Here is a 16,129-nt window from a genome sequence, read left to right on the forward strand (position 1 = left end):
CATTTCACCATAGGGAGAGTATCTGAGAGTGATCAGACAGATACTGCTCTCCTTAAAAATGCCAGGCCAGCTACTGGTCACCTCGAAATTAGACACAGGTACTGGTCACTCCCAAGTCAGACAGACTGATATACAATCAGATATGTGTTTGCAAGTGAATTTTTAAAATGAGGGGCACCTGGGTGGCTCAGTTGGTTTAAACATCCGGCTTTGGCTCAGATCATGATCTTGCGGTTAGAGCTCACATTGGGCTCTGTGCTGACAGCTCAGAGCATGGAGCCGGTTTCCAATTCTCATCTCCCTCTCTCTCTGCCCCTCCTCTGCTCGCACTCTGGCTCTCTCTCAAAAATAAATAAATGTTAAAAAAAAATACAAAAAATTATTTACCTTGTGTACCATGAATGGAAAAAAAAATTTTTTTTTAAACTGACACTCAGAGAATGATCCCACCCCAACAACCTGGCTCGCACAAACAACTAAATGTATTTAAAATAAAACAGACTCAACAGAATCCAGCATTCCCTCCTTTTCCAGGCTGTGTTTATTCTTAGGGAAAATACTACAGGGGGACCACAAAGAGGCATAAAACTTGTTTTTTATCAAAGTCATCAGTTCTGACATGTTAGAAGAAGGAATGCAAAGAGGTAAGTGGGGGTGGGGTGTTAAGCTGGGGAGATAGCAAAGAGTAAATTTTTTTCTTACTACAAACTTCCTTACCTCTAGTTCTTTAGGTATAAAATCAGGTAAGAAAAATAAAATGAAAAGGTATAAGATCCTTAGTGTTCTCAACCACGCACCCTAGGGAAATACAACCCTCTACCAGAAACTTCTCAAAGACCCAACTTACAGGAAACAGGGCAAAACACCAGCCATAAATGCTGACAAAACATCAAAATTTTCATCTTGCTTCCACAAATTTTTAAAGTTTTTCTTCTTCGAGTGTTCAATTTATATTCCTAACACTTTTTATCCAATTTTTCCCTCACACACAGCTAGGTAAAAACATGTTTAAGGGTTAGAACATAGATGGGAGGGTAGAAGAAGAAACAGAGCAAAGAAAAACCTGACTCCTATTTCTCAAGTTAAAATTGGAATACATTTTCAAGAGCCCTGGGCAGGACAGAGAAAAATTCCATTCTGCCTCTTTGCTCTTCCAAATTCCTATAGCCAAGTGGCTCAACAGCAGTTGAATGGCACACATAATGACATCATTGATTGGAACTATAATAGAAGAGAGTGAGAAGAGCGGGTGGTGGGGGGGAGTGGGAAGGGAGGGAGGTGAAGATGTATTTGTGTTACAGACAAAAGACAAGTTCTGTTCCTCAGCAGGGACAAATGAAGAACCAGATGAGGGGATAAACTGAGGTCAGAGAGTTTTCCCTATTGTTTCCTCTTTAAACAGCTCCTTCACCACTCCCTCAACGTTTGTTCCAATGGGCGGGTGGAGAAACAGCAGTTTTTATCTTAGAGAAGAGGCAGGGAAAAAAATGGCCAAATATTCATTTTCAAATTATTATTAATTAGAAGAAGATTTTAAGGACTGGTTAAATTTTAGTTGGGCCCCAAAATGCTCCTAAGAAATGCCGAAAACTAACTATGTGGGGTTCATCTTAGCTCTTCCTGAAATTCATCCTGACAGCCACTCTCAAGTGCTATCTGTACCATATATAAAAAACCCATACAAATCTTTTCTTGTGGGTTAATGTAAACTCAAAATAATGTAGTTTTTCAAGTGGAAGAAGCATTTTTGGGAAAACGCCAATCCAGGATGAGGTGTGCGATGTTCCCCCCCAAACCCCTGCTCAATGAAATACAATGTCTAAGTAGATCTACAATTAAGTTCTTCCCATCTACAATCCTACTATATGCATTCTTCTTGGTCTCAAGGGGCCCCATGAGAAAGGCTAATAGAGAATTAAGTAGTGTACTTGGCCTAGGTACTGCTACTTGAGTATATATGGATGGAAAAGAATCCAAACCCACTTAGCAGGCTACTTTTCCAACTTATCTTGGGATCTAAATCTTCTACCACTACGCTTTTAAAAAATATTCTACCAAATTCCTCACCATAGCTTATGGTTCTTCAGGTTCTTATAGTACCATGTTGGCGATGTCCTATGCGTGGCCCCACAGTTCTTCCTTTGGAAAAGGTTTGTATACATATACCTAAACTCTAACAATTTATAGACTCTCTGAGAAAGCTGATGACTATGACTAAATCCATAGTGTGAACTTCCTTCTCTCCACATCCCTCTATACCAAAACCGAATGCTGAAGGGGAAGAACAAACATTTCTTCATTTATTTCAGGTGGTGGAAGGGAATATAGACAGAATCAAATAGGCCTTCCAGAAGAGACTGAATGGAAACCAACCCACCATCATTTAGCCACAGTGAAATCTGTATGCTAGGAGACACTGATGCTCTCCTGTGCCTGGAACTGACTCTTTGTCCCAGCTGCTTCTCTGATAGCTCAACAGATTTCAGTGACAAGATCCTCAAAAAACTAAGTCCAGTATCTCTCTCACTCTGATGTGGTTCATCCCCAAGCAATGGTGAGCAAAAACATGTAATTACATGAAAAGTTCATGAAACTAATCACTGCCTGACAATCTTCTAACTACCAGCCTCAACAACAAGACAATGATCAATGGAGGAATATTTAATTTTTTAACATTTTATATTCGGACACTGTATAATAACACAGACCATAACCATCAGGGAAGAAAACTGGCAAAAATCACAACACAGGAAAAGCAGACTTTAGGGTATACAGGCCTCAAGATAACTCATTAGGACAGTGACCTTAACACAAGCTACAAAGTAGGGAAATCTCAGTAAAATGCCAGCCCAGAAATAAGGAAGATATACTAAGGTCAATAGGGATAAAAGATGCCTATAGTTTCTACTACTAATTAAGAACCAAGAAGCAGTAACACATGCCCCTCACATGTGGGGGAGAAGAGTATAAACTACATTTCAGTTTTCTGCTTAGTGCCTGAGTTTGGGTTTTGTTTTGTTTTAATACTTACTAAGCTGGATGTTCTATAACTTCCTAAAGTATCAAGTTTTACTTCCCCCAAATATGCCAACGTTTGGGGAGAAAAAATGAAAACAAAACAATCCAAATTAGCTACATCACTTAACACCATAACTCTAAGCCCAGAGTTTTGATAAAACTAACGTCCTATGACCATCACCTATTAACTGAGCTGGCTTCCCATCTATTCCCTCTATCCATCTCTCGCTCCTTTCAAAGAGGAGTTTCTTACATGCCAAGCCGAGTCCTGTCCTTCACCAATAGGACTAACCCAAACACTACTCCTCTTAGGAGACATGGAAAACTGACAGAGAGAGGGGGGAGAAAACAACAATAACAACAACAACAACCAGTGTAGCACAAGACTGAAAACCTAGCTGGTGATCAATCAGAACCAACCAGGCAGAGGTTATTTTATCTGGGTTTTGTTTTGTTTGAGGGGGTGGGAGGTTTCTCAGCCCATAGTCACCATGAGGCTTATATGAGAAAAGGCATGCCATTCTATCCTCAAATAGTCCAAAGAGTTGGAGGGGACAATTTACAGCCTCTTGTGTAAAAAATGTCTATAAATGCCAGTGCCATTCTTTGCCCTGTCACTTCCCATTATCCTAAACCAACAGGATTCTATTCACTGAGACTTGAGCTGGAAACATGAACGGACAGGCCTTTCTTGGGCAGGGGGAAAGGAGGAAGATGATTGGGGCAGGGGGGGGGGGGGGGGGGGTGAGGAGGGAAGCCAGATTTCTTTAAGTTTCTGTGTACTGCCTAACATGTAAAGTATATTAGTGGAGATGAAAGCTGAAATACACGAGCAGTCATGCAAAAGTCAGCCTAAGAAGAATAGCAGAGATTTAGTTTCCTCAAATTTGTAACATGCTCAAGATATAAATCTAAAATATAAAGAAAAAATGATCGAATTGTGACAGTTAAAAAAAAAAAAAAATCAGTCATAAACACTATTGACCCATGGCTCACTTCCTCTCACACGCTTTCTCTTTATTATATACACTGGTCTATAGAGGAATCTACTGAAGAGAAACCAGCAAGCAATCTGGGATTTAAGCTGGATCAAGCAAACACAAACCCCATGCAATGGAGATAACAGGAGGGGGGTTTCTCATTGCCTTTTTCAGAATACTAGGATGAAGAAAAGAAATCTCTACACTACCCGCTAACTTCCACTATTTGCATTTTACCTAAATGAATGAGATCTGTGCCTAGAGAATTATAAAACTTGAAAGACAGATGACCAAATTATATTAGAGGAGGCTATACTGGAACCCAGGACCCCAGAGTATGCTGATCTGGCTGTTCCATAAATACAAACTTAATCAGGTCACTAACCTTGGCCAACCAAATACTAAGTAGCAAATCATCTCTGGTGATAGAGAACAGTTAAGCACAAGATTCTGAACCAAACAACTCTCACTGAGAATGCAGCCAGTTGCAATTTGAGGATCTGGATCTAGAACAACTAAGTTCTGGGGGAAAAGTTACTTGAAAAAAAGAACACTTAGTCCTTCTTATCTCTTACTACTCCCTCTCCTCCAATTTCTCTCCTTCCACATTCACTCTGAGGTTGCATATATATATTTTAATGTTTATTTTGAGAGAGTGCGCTCATTGCATATGTGCATGCAGGAGGGGCAGAGAAAGAAGGGCAGAGAGAGAAGAATCCCAAGCAGGCTCCACAAAGTCAGCACAGAGCCTGACATGGGCTCAATGAAATCATGAAATCATGAAATCATGACCTGAGTGGTTATTAAGAATCTGTAACTGAACCAACTGAGCCACGTGGAGCCCCTAAAACTGCTTATCTTCTATAGGCACTAAAAAATTCTGGGCTACAGAGACAGTGGTCCAAGTATGTGGTCTGATAAAGAATTTCCGGGGCGCCTGGGTGGCGCAGTCGGTTAAGCGTCCGACTTCAGCCAGGTCACGATCTTGCGGTCCGTGAGTTCGAGCCCCGCGTCAGGCTCTGCGCTGATGGCTCGGAGCCTGGAGCCTGTTTCCGATTCTGTGTCTCCCTCTCTCTCTGCCCCTCCCCCATTCATGCTCTGTCTCTCTCTGTCCCAAAAATAAAAATAAAAAGACGTTGAAAAAAAAAAAATTAAAAAAAAAGAATTTCCATGATACTTCCAAGTGTGAAAACTGTGTGAGATATAAGGCAGGCTTGAACTGTCCAATATACATGTAGCTATTTAAATTTAATTAAAATTTTCAGTTTCCAGGCACCCCTAAAAATTTTAGGAAAGCTCTCTCTGACCAAGAGATCAAGAGTCACATGCTCTACTGAGTGAGCCAGCCAGGTGGCCCAAATGAATTAGAAATTTAAAAAACCTTGGGCACCTGGGTGGCTCAGTTAAGCATCCGACTTGATCTCAGCTCAGGTTACAATCTCATAGTTTGTGGGTTCAAGCCCCACGTCAAGCTCTGTGCTGACAGTGCGGAACCTACTTGGGACTCTCTTTCTCTCTCTCTCTCTCTCTCTCCACCCTTCCACCACTCACACTATCTCTCTGTCTCTCTAAAAATAAATTAATTAATTAAATTAAAATTTTTTAACTAGTATTTTGCTACAGAATTTGAGAAAACTACTCTAGAACACATGTATGACAATGAACGTTATCTGAAAATGGAACTCAGAGGGGCGCCTGGGTGGCGCAGTCGGTTAAGCGTCCGACTTCAGCCAGGTCACGATCTCGCGGTCCGTGAGTTCGAGCCCCGCGTCAGGCTCTGGGCTGATGGCTCGGAGCCTGGAGCCTGTTTCCGATTCTGTGTCTCCCTCTCTCTCTGCCCCTCCCCCGTTCATGCTCTGTCTCTCTCTGTCCCAAAAATAAAAAAAAAATAAAACAAAACAAAACAAAAAAAAAAAAAAAAACGTTGAAAACGGAACTCATAAAGTGAGAGTTTTACCAATTACCATTATCTGATTATAACCCTTCAAAGATTAATTTTTTAAATTATTTTTTTAAGTTTATTTATTTTGTTTTAGTAATCCCTACACCCAGCCTGGGGCTGGAACTCACAACCTCAAGAGTTGCACACTTTGGGCAAGATTGCCCGACTCTTGACTTCAGCTCGGGTTATGATCTTGTGGTTTGTGAGATGGAGCCCCACGTCAGGCTCTGCACTGATATCCCGGAGCCTGCTTGGGATTCTCTCCTATTCTCCTCTCTCTGCCTCTCCCCTGCACACACATGTGTGGACTCTCTCCCTCTCAAAACAAACATACATTAAAAAAAAAAAAAAAGAGTCGCATGCTAGCCAGGTGCCCCAACTCTTCAGAGATTTAAAATAGGAACTGAAATCTTATCAGTGATGAACTAAAACACAAAAGTTAATTACCTCAATTAAAGTCATAAAGCCAGGTGGCCAACAGAACTAAGAAAACAAACATTTATTAAAGATCAAAGTGTCACTACTTTAGATAATTTCATATACGCATTTCCCCTTCACAAACAGTGTTAGGTAGTTTTACTAGTGTTACTAGTTTACTAGTGTTACTCCCAGTTTTACAGAAGTTTAGTAATTTGCTCAAAGTCACAAAGTTAAAAAATGTATTTATTCATGCTTTAGCTTCTTCCTATGGACTAAAAATGAAAGCAAGTCAAATATGGAGAAAGATTCTAGGTAAGTGAAGTGAAAAGGCCGATATCCCTGTAATGAAATACTATGAAAATAACTCACGTGGGCAGTATAAAGTGAGGGGCAAACTCCTCTCAGGAATGTACCCAAATGAGCTACATAGCTGGAGATAGTATGTTCAATTTTGTTAATTTTAATGGAACACACAATTCTCTACAGTGAAGTTACTGCTGAGATTTCTTCCAGGAACCACTTTGCTTGGAAGCTTGTAACTTTTGAGATATTCTCTTTGCATACAAGTTCCATTTATTACACTGATTCCAATACGATTCTCAGACACCTAGTCTTCATATACAAAAGGAGACAGATGAGAACTGAGGCCACAGATCCAAGCACCCTTCCCCTTGGCTATCGAGCAAAACACAAAAGACTTGGTTTGTTATAATTTTTCCCAATTAAGCTACATGTGGTTTAAGAATCACATACTCTGCCTACTCTCAACTCCTTTTTTTTTTTTTAATTTGAAATAGGGGCACATGGGTGGCTCAGTCGGTTAAGCAGCAGACTCTTGATTTCAGCTCAGGTCATGATCTCATAGTTCTTGTGAGTTTGAGCCCCACAATGGGCTCTGTGCTAATAGCACGGGCCCTGCTTGGGATCCTCTGTCTCTCTGCCTCTCTCAAAAATAAATATTTAAAAACATAATAAAAAAATAAATTAAAATTTCACATAAACTAGTAAATACCCCTACTGAACACCTATGGTCTCAGCATCAAGCTGGGCACAAAGACCTGATGTTATGCTTCTGGTAAACATAAAAAACGTAACCTAAAAGGAAGGAAAATGGAGCACACTTTTGTCTGAGAAGCCCCACTGAGTCACAAGTGTTTACTTTTTAGTGCTCAATTTTTCTCCTGAGCAAAAATGTAACAACCACTGTCAGTATTTTCCAATAGATTTTCAGAGAGTTAAATGTTTCCATACTCAAGTAAGAAATGACTTTTTTTTAGGTTTATTTATTTATGTAATCTCTACCCTCAACATGGGGCTCAAACTCACAACTCCGAGATTAAGAGTCGCATGCTCTTCCAACTGAGCCAGAAGGCGCCCCAGTGACTTTTTCTTTTGACAGTTCTTCTGGTTTGAAGTAGTCTTCCTTAATCCTGTCCCCATTTCAACAACCAAGAAACATGCTTTCATTCTCACAGAGCAAAGATTAAGAGACTACCTGCTCTAGGCAAAGGAGAATCCTCAGCATTTTCGCCAATGTGCCTGGCAAAACTCCAAATACAACAATGCCCTGTAGAACTGATTGCACCACACAGCAGGTGTTATCTTGCTTAATAAACTCAATAGTGTCTGTTAGCAGAGGAGCAGAAAGAATGAAATAATTTTCTCGTTTTTGTTCCAGGAAACCTTCAAATTTTGTTTCTAGGTACCTTTGACCTAAAGACAGGACTGTCATCTCCTGTTTCCATTATAACTATATCAGAAGTTACAGCAGATGTAGCAGGTTTTTAACATCATTGAATTCAACATCCTAACCAAGAGAAATGCAGACCATGTTCTAACTGCCTGAGTGAAAACTATGAAAAAAATCTGCAGGGAAAAAAAAAAAATTCGCTATGTGAAATAATTCCTGTAATGCAATCAAAAGTCAGTGAGAGGAGGCCCCTGGGTGGCTCAGTCAGTTAAGCACCCGACCTCAGCTCAGGACATGATCTTATGTTCAATGATCGTGAGTTCAAGCCCTGTGTCAGGCCCTGCACTAACAGCTCAGAGCCTGGAGCCTGCTTCAGATTGTGTCTCCTTCTCTCTCTGTCTCTCCCCGCTCATGCTGTCTCTCTCAAAAATAAACAAACGTTAAAAAATAAAAAAGTCAGTGAGAAGAGGTGATAGTCAAAAGACTTCATGAAATGAAGTGCTGAATAGCTTGCTATATTCTCAGGACAGTCATTTCCAGTCTATGTAGCCCCCAAGCTGTTCTAAGGTGGCAAAAACAGTACTTTACCTTTCTGGAGATTGAAGAGACATTCAAACCAAATCTTTGAGCTCTTTCCTTTAGTTTATCAAGGTTAACCTATAAAAAAAAGGCAAAGGGGGAACCCATATTTAAAAAAATCAAAACAGAAAATACAAAAAGCAGAAATTATAGTCCAAAGCTAAGAGTTCAATTAAACCTACGATATCAAAGATACTCTATATGTGCCAAATCAGGAAACTAAGCAGCACCCATCCATGCCATTAATTATTAAAAGGCCTTTTCTGGAATGAAGTCAAAGATTCAGCCCAGCCTCCTTCGTTCATCAAAGGTGGCAAGAGCCTAAAGAGGGTTTAAAATCAAAGTAGGCCAAACACTCCTTGAAGAAGCAAACAAATATCTAAATAATCACCTCCAAACAAGTCTATTATTCACAGTTCAAAAATCATTAATTCCTATACATAGCCTTTGCAATAGTTCTTAACTCTATACCCAACTCTCATTACTTCAGAAACCAAATCTACCACCAGTACCCAATTCAATTCTCTTCCTTTTTCTTGGAAGCCTTGATATACAAAACTTACTATCATAAGGATATGTGGGACATTTCATTACTACTACTACTACTACTACTACTGCAACTACTGGTACTACTACATTTCAGCTTCACTTATGATACTACACTGTAATCCCAAACAGGATTTCATAAAGTCAAACATCATCCACCCAAAGCATTTGTTTTCATTTTCTAAATATGCCACCTAATCACAATGGTCCAGACATATTCTAGTATTCCTTATTTTACGATTTTATATTTAATAGGTAGTGTTGAAAAATACCAGTATCTACCAACAGAACTCTTAAGTTGCTTCCACAGATTCACTTGTGGTAACTAAGAATCGGACATTGTCCAAAGCCACTGGATAAGGCCTAAAACTACAGTATCATAAAACAAAGAATTATATGGATTGTCCTGTAGCTAACAAAATCTATTCATTTTTTCAAGAAGAATGATACGAAGGAAGATGTCTATAGTGACTCTGAAGATATGGCATTTTCCTGACCTCTAAGTACTCAATTCATTTTATTTAGAACATAAAACACTATATTGAAAACAAACAGTCACCAAACTCATATGATCTCAGAGAGTCCTATGATCTGGGGAGAAGTTGTTTCTAACTTTAAAACTAGAGTTGAGATTTCTCTCTCAAGGTATAAAAAAAAGATGTCTTACCATAGGCTTGGCATCAGAAGACAGGCCTAAAGAAGAAAATAAGAAAATTTTATTTAACATTTTAATTCTTTTTAATGTTTATTTTTGAGAAAGAGAGACAAAGCAAGTGCAGGGGAGGAACACAGAGAGGGGGAGACAGAATCCCAAGCAGGCTCCGTACTGTCAGCACAAAGCCCAACAGAGAGATCATGACCTGAGCCAAAGTCAGATGTTTAACTGACTGAACCACCCAAGCGCCCTGGTAGAGCCACTTTAGAAAACAATTTGGCAGTTACTCAAAAAGTTAAACAGAGAATGTACCGTATGACCCAATAATCCCACTTCTCACTATACACCCAAGAGAAACGAAACATACATCCACACCAAAACTTATATATGAATGTTCACAGCAGCATGAGCTATAGTAGCCAAAAGTAAAAACAACCCAAATGTCCATTAGCTGATGAATGGATAAAATGTGGCATATGCATACAATGGATAATTATCCAACATTAAAAAGAAAGGAAGTACTGATGCATTCTACAATGTGGATGAACCCTGAATACATTATGCTAAGAAGCCAGTCACAAAAAACTATGAATTGTACAATTCTATTTATATGAAGGCAAATTTATATGCATAGAAAAAAATGAGTGGTTGTTTGGGTAGGGGAGGTGGGAGGGAATGGGAAACAATTGCTAATAAGTACGGGGTTTCTTTTTGGGGAGATGAACATGTAAAATTAGACTGTGGTGATGATTGCACAATGCTGTGAATATATTTTTTAAAAAACCATTGAATTATATACTTTAAATGGATAAGCTATATGGAATATGAATTATATTTCAATAAAGCTGTTAAAAAAAAGAAAGACGGGCGCGTGGGTGGCTCAGTTGGTTAAGCGTCTGATTTCGGCTCAGGTCACAATCTCATTGCTTGTGAGTTCAAGCCCTACATCAGGCTCTCTGCTGTCAGCACAGAGTCTGCTTTGGATCCTCTGTCTCATTCTTGCTCTGCCTCTCCCCCGCTCATGCTCTCCCTCTCAAAAATAAACATTTAAAAATAAACAAACAAATAAAACAAAACATGTAGTGATAGTGGCTAGAATTTTGCTAGTCTTTTTAAAAAGCACACCAAAACACTAGATCTTTGGAGGACTAGATCCACCAAAACACTAGATCTTTGTGTTTTCTTAACACACTTTAAACTGACAGATCACTAGGAAGACTAAATCAGATTAAGATACTACATTTAAAATTTAAGTCTCTAGAATGTGGACTTTATTCTTTTTGAAAGTAACTTTTTCCTGGGGCACCTGGGTGGTTAAGTAGGTTAAGTGTCTGACTCTTGCTTTCGGTTCATCATCATCTCATGGTTTGTGAGTTCAGGGCTCACTGCTGTCAGGGCAGAGCCTGCTTCAGAGCCTCTGTTCCTCTCTCTGCCCCTCCCAGCTTACACTCGAAAGAAAAAACAAAACAAAACAAAACAAAAGATTCTCTCTCTCCCTCTACTCCTCTCCCGTTTACACTCTCTAAAATAAAAAATTTTAAGAAGTAACTTTTCCCCTAATTTATTACAAGATACATATTCAATGTACTAATTTTAAAAACACAGACCAGCAAAAAGAAGTCACTCAAAATTCCACCAATCAGAGACCAGGAGCAGTAACAATTTAGTATATATTCCTCCAACCTCTATTCCTTTTTATATTAAAAAATTTTTTTAATTCTTATTTTTTAGTAAACTCCATGGTCACATGTGCGGCCTGAACTTACAACTTTAAGACCCAAAGTCACATGCTCCACCAACTAAGCCAATCAGGCAACCCCAACTTTTTTCTATCCATATGTGTACTTCTACTACCAAAAGGGGAATATACTGCAAATACAATTTTATAACCTGTTTTCACCTAATATTTTTCTGACAAATTTTCTTCAATATCACTTTAACATTTACATAGTCTTCTACTATATACTATGGTACACATTTATTTAACCAATTCCCTATTGTATATTACATTGTTTCCAATTACCACTAAAAATAATACTGTGATAATCCTTATGGCTAAGTCTTTAAGCATATCCAAGATCATTTCCTTGTAAATTCCTAGAAGTTAAGACTGCTGAAGCAAAAGAACTCTGTTCTTTCACCACTCACATAAGGCAGAACACTGGACAGGTACACAATAATTACATGCTGATTTGAAACACCAGAATAAGTAGGGAAAGTAATAAAAAAATGAAACTTCTCTAAAGATGTCCAAGAAGACCAAAACAAATGTTGGTACTCCCTCCTATGCTAAATTGCCTGGGAAGGCTTAAGTATGGTTTTACGTAAAGCAAAGAGGTGAATGCTATAACCTCTTAAAGGTTTTCTAAAACTAACAAGTTTGCCTTAATTTGTTGTGACAGAAAAGTAAAAAAATAAAGACAACTTTCTCATTAGAGTCTCTGTACTCTTACCTTTTGATGGAACTGAAGAAATCCCAAATCTGTAGAAAGAAAAACAAGATAAATTTTAGGAAGCTGTTCACACTCCTGGTTGTCTGTCTCCGTGTCAAGTGTACATATGGCACTTCTTGCTTGTGATCTCAAGCCTTGCAATCATTAGCTAATTCTAACAACCTCATGAAAGAGGTTCAGTTTACTCTTTTTCTCACCAAGAGCCCACAGAATAAGCTAAAAGGGAGCCTTATCAAAATTGGGGGAAGTCAGTTTCTGACTTTCACCTATTAGAAAAATTCTGCTTGATAACACCCAATCTATAGCTACTACATCCAAATCAGGAGAGATGTTCTGAACAAAGCCAAAAGAGTATTTCTTTTCAGCAAGGTCTCTATTCTACTTAAAATCAAGAATTATATTTAAAATCTAGGATCATGCCTCCACCTTCGTATTATCACTATCTCAGATATAAAAGGCTCAGGACACTCACCTTGCTGCCCGAGCAGCTTTTTTACTCTCTAAGCTCACAGGTACATTGAATCGCTCAGCTCTCTTCTGCATTCTCTAGGTGATAAAAAGACAAAAAAAGTGGAAGAGAAAAATTAATTTCTGCTTTCCTTCTTTAAAGAGAAAAGTTGTTTAGAAGAGGGTATCTTTAGAACATCAGGAGTATATTTCATAAGGTCTAAACTGAGAATACTGACACCCCTAGAGGATATCAGGTTGTATCCACCCAGGGCTTAACTCAACAGCCTTTTCCAGAAAGCAAACACAAAAGACTATTATTACATTCATGTCCTCAAAAACAAAAGGAAAGGAATAAAATAAAACCCACATTCTGCACGAAGCCAAGAAGACAAAAGCTGTGTTTAGTTGACCTTTGAAAACGGATCAAAGGAACAGCTTGGTTCCAACACTAGTAGTACTCTTTCAGTTAGAAATGAGGCAGTGTTGTCCTATGCCATCTCTACTTTAAAGGTACCAAAACAAAACAAACAAAAAAAAAACCCAAAAAACCCCATACATCTTAACTGGAACCTAACTTCAGAGATCTTGACACAAAGTTCAGAGACATTTCAGTCTTACCAGCTGTCCAGTAGTGACATCTTCCCTTATTTTTCATCTTTTCCAAGGTACAATCCTCCCAAACTCTAATCCTAATTTGCCAACATCTAAAGAGAGATACCACTAAGGCCTTAGTACTATATACAAAAAGACTAGGGCTTCAAAGATGACTATGCCAACCCAAATATTTTCCCAAGTGCAGGTGGCAGAAAAATATATCAATACCAAAATCTGTCAATACTGATTTTCTGCGTATGAGTCAGTTCTTTAAAGTGATGATACAGATAGAATAAAAAGGGTGCTTGGGTGGCTTAGTCAGCTGGGCGTCCAACTTCATGATCTCAGTTTGTGAGTTCGAGCCCCATGTCAGGCTCTGTGCTGACAGCCTAGAGCCTGGAGCCTGCTTCGGATTCTGTGTCTCCCTCTCTCTCTCTGCCCCTCCTCTGCTCATGTTCTGTCTGTCTCTCTCTCAAAAATAAACATTAAAAGAAAAAAAAAAAGTAAGAAACAGAAAGATATATAGAAAGACTGCTTTTCTACTAGGGAGCAGAATACCTACCTCAGTCTGTGGTATCTCAGATGTAATTTTTACCACTTTCTTCTCTGTTGTCCTGGAAATGAAAGATTTTTTTTTTTTTAATCAGAAAACTTATTAATATTCTAACCCTAAACCTTAGAATGTAGAAGAATTCACCTGAATCAGGTCTTCTGTCCCATTATCTCTCCATCATCCCTTAGTCCAAAAAAATATGAAACCCAGGAGAACTTCAGTTTCTTGAACTGCCATCTATTGATGAGTTCAAATAACAGACTAACTTACTTTGCTAAATAAAGTATTAAAAAAATAGGGGCGCCTGGGTGGCTCAGTTGGTTGAGCGTCCAACTTCAGCTCAGGTCATGATCTCCCACTCTGTGAGTTCGAGCCCCACATTGGGCTCTGTGCTGCCAGCTCAGAGCCTGGAGCCTGCTTCAGATTCTGTGTCTCCCTCTCTCTCTGTCCCTCCCCTGCTCATGCTCTGTCTCTGTCTCAAAAATAAATTAATAAAAACATAAAAAAAAAAAGTATTAAAAAAATATATCAGAAAAGAGGCCTGGGTATATACACTGGGTTGAAGGAAAACACTCAAAGGACACCAAAAACCATTTCATTTACTTTAGGAACTTTAAATTTACTTCCGGACTAATGACTATTCCTCCAATCCTCATTTAAATGGCAGCTCTCAATTTTCATCACGACGACGATTAACAAGTGTTACTCTACAAGCTCTGGTTTCCTTGTGTTAAAAATCCTTTATTTCTCCCATGGGGACTGTAGCTCTAGCTAGAATAGTCAAAGTGAGACAAATAAAAATGCCAAAGGGAGTGGGAAGAAAAAAGGCTATGGGGAGTTTGAATTAGGAAAACATGGTAAGCTACTAGTCAAAAGGTTTAACAGAAAACAAAAGAGGGGGGACCATAGGGGTGGGAGACAAAGTTCGGAAGTACCCAGGATAAACGGAAGGGCATTAACCCTCCACCAAACAACTCCCATAAAACTGTGGGTCATAACCAGTCTCATTAAGGTCCCTCATTTAAAGACATGGACAGCCTTTGTTCCAGTATCCCGGACACTTTTCCCATTTGATGCCCTGAAAGGTAGTAATGGTTTAATGGCATTTTCAGAGGAAGCAATTCTGGAACAGGAACTTACTCTCTCCATCCTTTTGTTGGAGGTCCCTGAACTGACAGGTGAGCAATGGGTGCCCCTGCTGACCATAACTACATCCTACAATATTTAACTGCCCTGTTTGGGGATGGAGGGTGTTGGTGAGGGGTGGGGAGGAGATCAAACTAGAAACAAGCATATTTTGGGAGAACCTCAAGCCAAAGATGAAGCAAGAAGATCTCCTTTTGAATGTTCAAAGCACCTATATTAGCCCTGAATATTCCTACTTTAAAGAAATTCCTGAATTCTTCCCATTTCCTGGTCATTCTTCCTTCTCCAGCTCTCGCTCTGTCTTGTTCTTGCAGAAAGGGTCACTGAAGTTTAATGTTTTACTTGAAGTCCAATGCCATTAAGACCTCCGCCAACCTCAAGCTAATGACTTTCTTCACATTCCCATCTTGAAGCACAATTACTGCAGTACACCTCGTGGTAGAAAGGGAACCCCAGAGAGGAAGCTTCCTTCTGCTGTGTTCTAACTCCTTCAGGCACAATTAAGCTCAAGCCATAAATACACATCACATTTTGGAACTCACGGGAAATTTCTTCTCTTCACTGAGAAATTTCTCTCCTACTCATAGGCACATACAAGACATCCTCCAAACTTCAGGGACCCAGAACCTTTCTGTAGTCTAACCACGACTATCCCTCTAAAGAGCAAAATCACCTCCCCAAACACACACACTTTCAAATTCCTTGTTTAGAAATTCATTAATAAAATCAAAGCCCTCTAAATGAAAGAATTACACATTTTATATATTCTAAGGATAATGAAACTTCTAGAATTTTCAAACTTCACTGTTAACCCACACAAGCCAATTATCACTGTATTTACCTCATCTTCTTTCTTACTCTAGAAGTCCCCAAAACATCAGTACTTTAAAGCTATTCTATAGGGCGCCTGGGTGGCTAAGTTGGTTAAGCGTCTGACTCTTGATTTTGGCTCAGGTCATGATGTCACAGTTTGTGAGTTCAAGCCCCATATTGGGTTCTGTGCTGACAGCACGGAGCCTGCTGGGGATTCTCTCCCTCAAAAATAAGTAAGTAGGGGCGCCTGGGTGGCTCAGTCAGTTAGGCGTCCGACTTCGGCTCAGGTC

At 39.3% G+C, this 16,129-nt stretch overlaps 1 protein-coding gene and 1 long non-coding RNA gene across 2 annotated transcripts in view; one reads left to right on the forward strand and one right to left on the reverse strand.

Annotated features, from left to right (window-relative positions):
* The window catches only part of LOC122224662 (SAP domain containing ribonucleoprotein), a 49,676-nt gene that overhangs the window by 18,242 nt on the left and 15,305 nt on the right, over positions 1-16,129 (reverse strand). Inside the window, exons 5-9 of the mRNA XM_042946802.1 lie at positions 13,890-13,941; positions 12,756-12,829; positions 12,284-12,312; positions 9,843-9,868; positions 8,639-8,707 (exon numbers count right to left, since the gene is read on the reverse strand). Coding sequence (XP_042802736.1) covers positions 8,639-8,707; positions 9,843-9,868; positions 12,284-12,312; positions 12,756-12,829; positions 13,890-13,941 — 250 coding nt within the window. The remainder of the gene's footprint in view (positions 1-8,638; positions 8,708-9,842; positions 9,869-12,283; positions 12,313-12,755; positions 12,830-13,889; positions 13,942-16,129) is intronic.
* On the forward strand, positions 1,055-3,196 carry LOC122224665. The gene is made up of 3 exons (XR_006204877.1): positions 1,055-1,365; positions 2,088-2,150; positions 2,310-3,196. It is a non-coding gene; the product is annotated as an uncharacterized LOC122224665 (long non-coding RNA).

The sequence above is a fragment of the Panthera leo genome, chromosome B4 (assembly GCF_018350215.1).
Source record: "Panthera leo isolate Ple1 chromosome B4, P.leo_Ple1_pat1.1, whole genome shotgun sequence".
NCBI classification, from domain to species: domain Eukaryota; kingdom Metazoa; phylum Chordata; class Mammalia; order Carnivora; family Felidae; genus Panthera; species Panthera leo.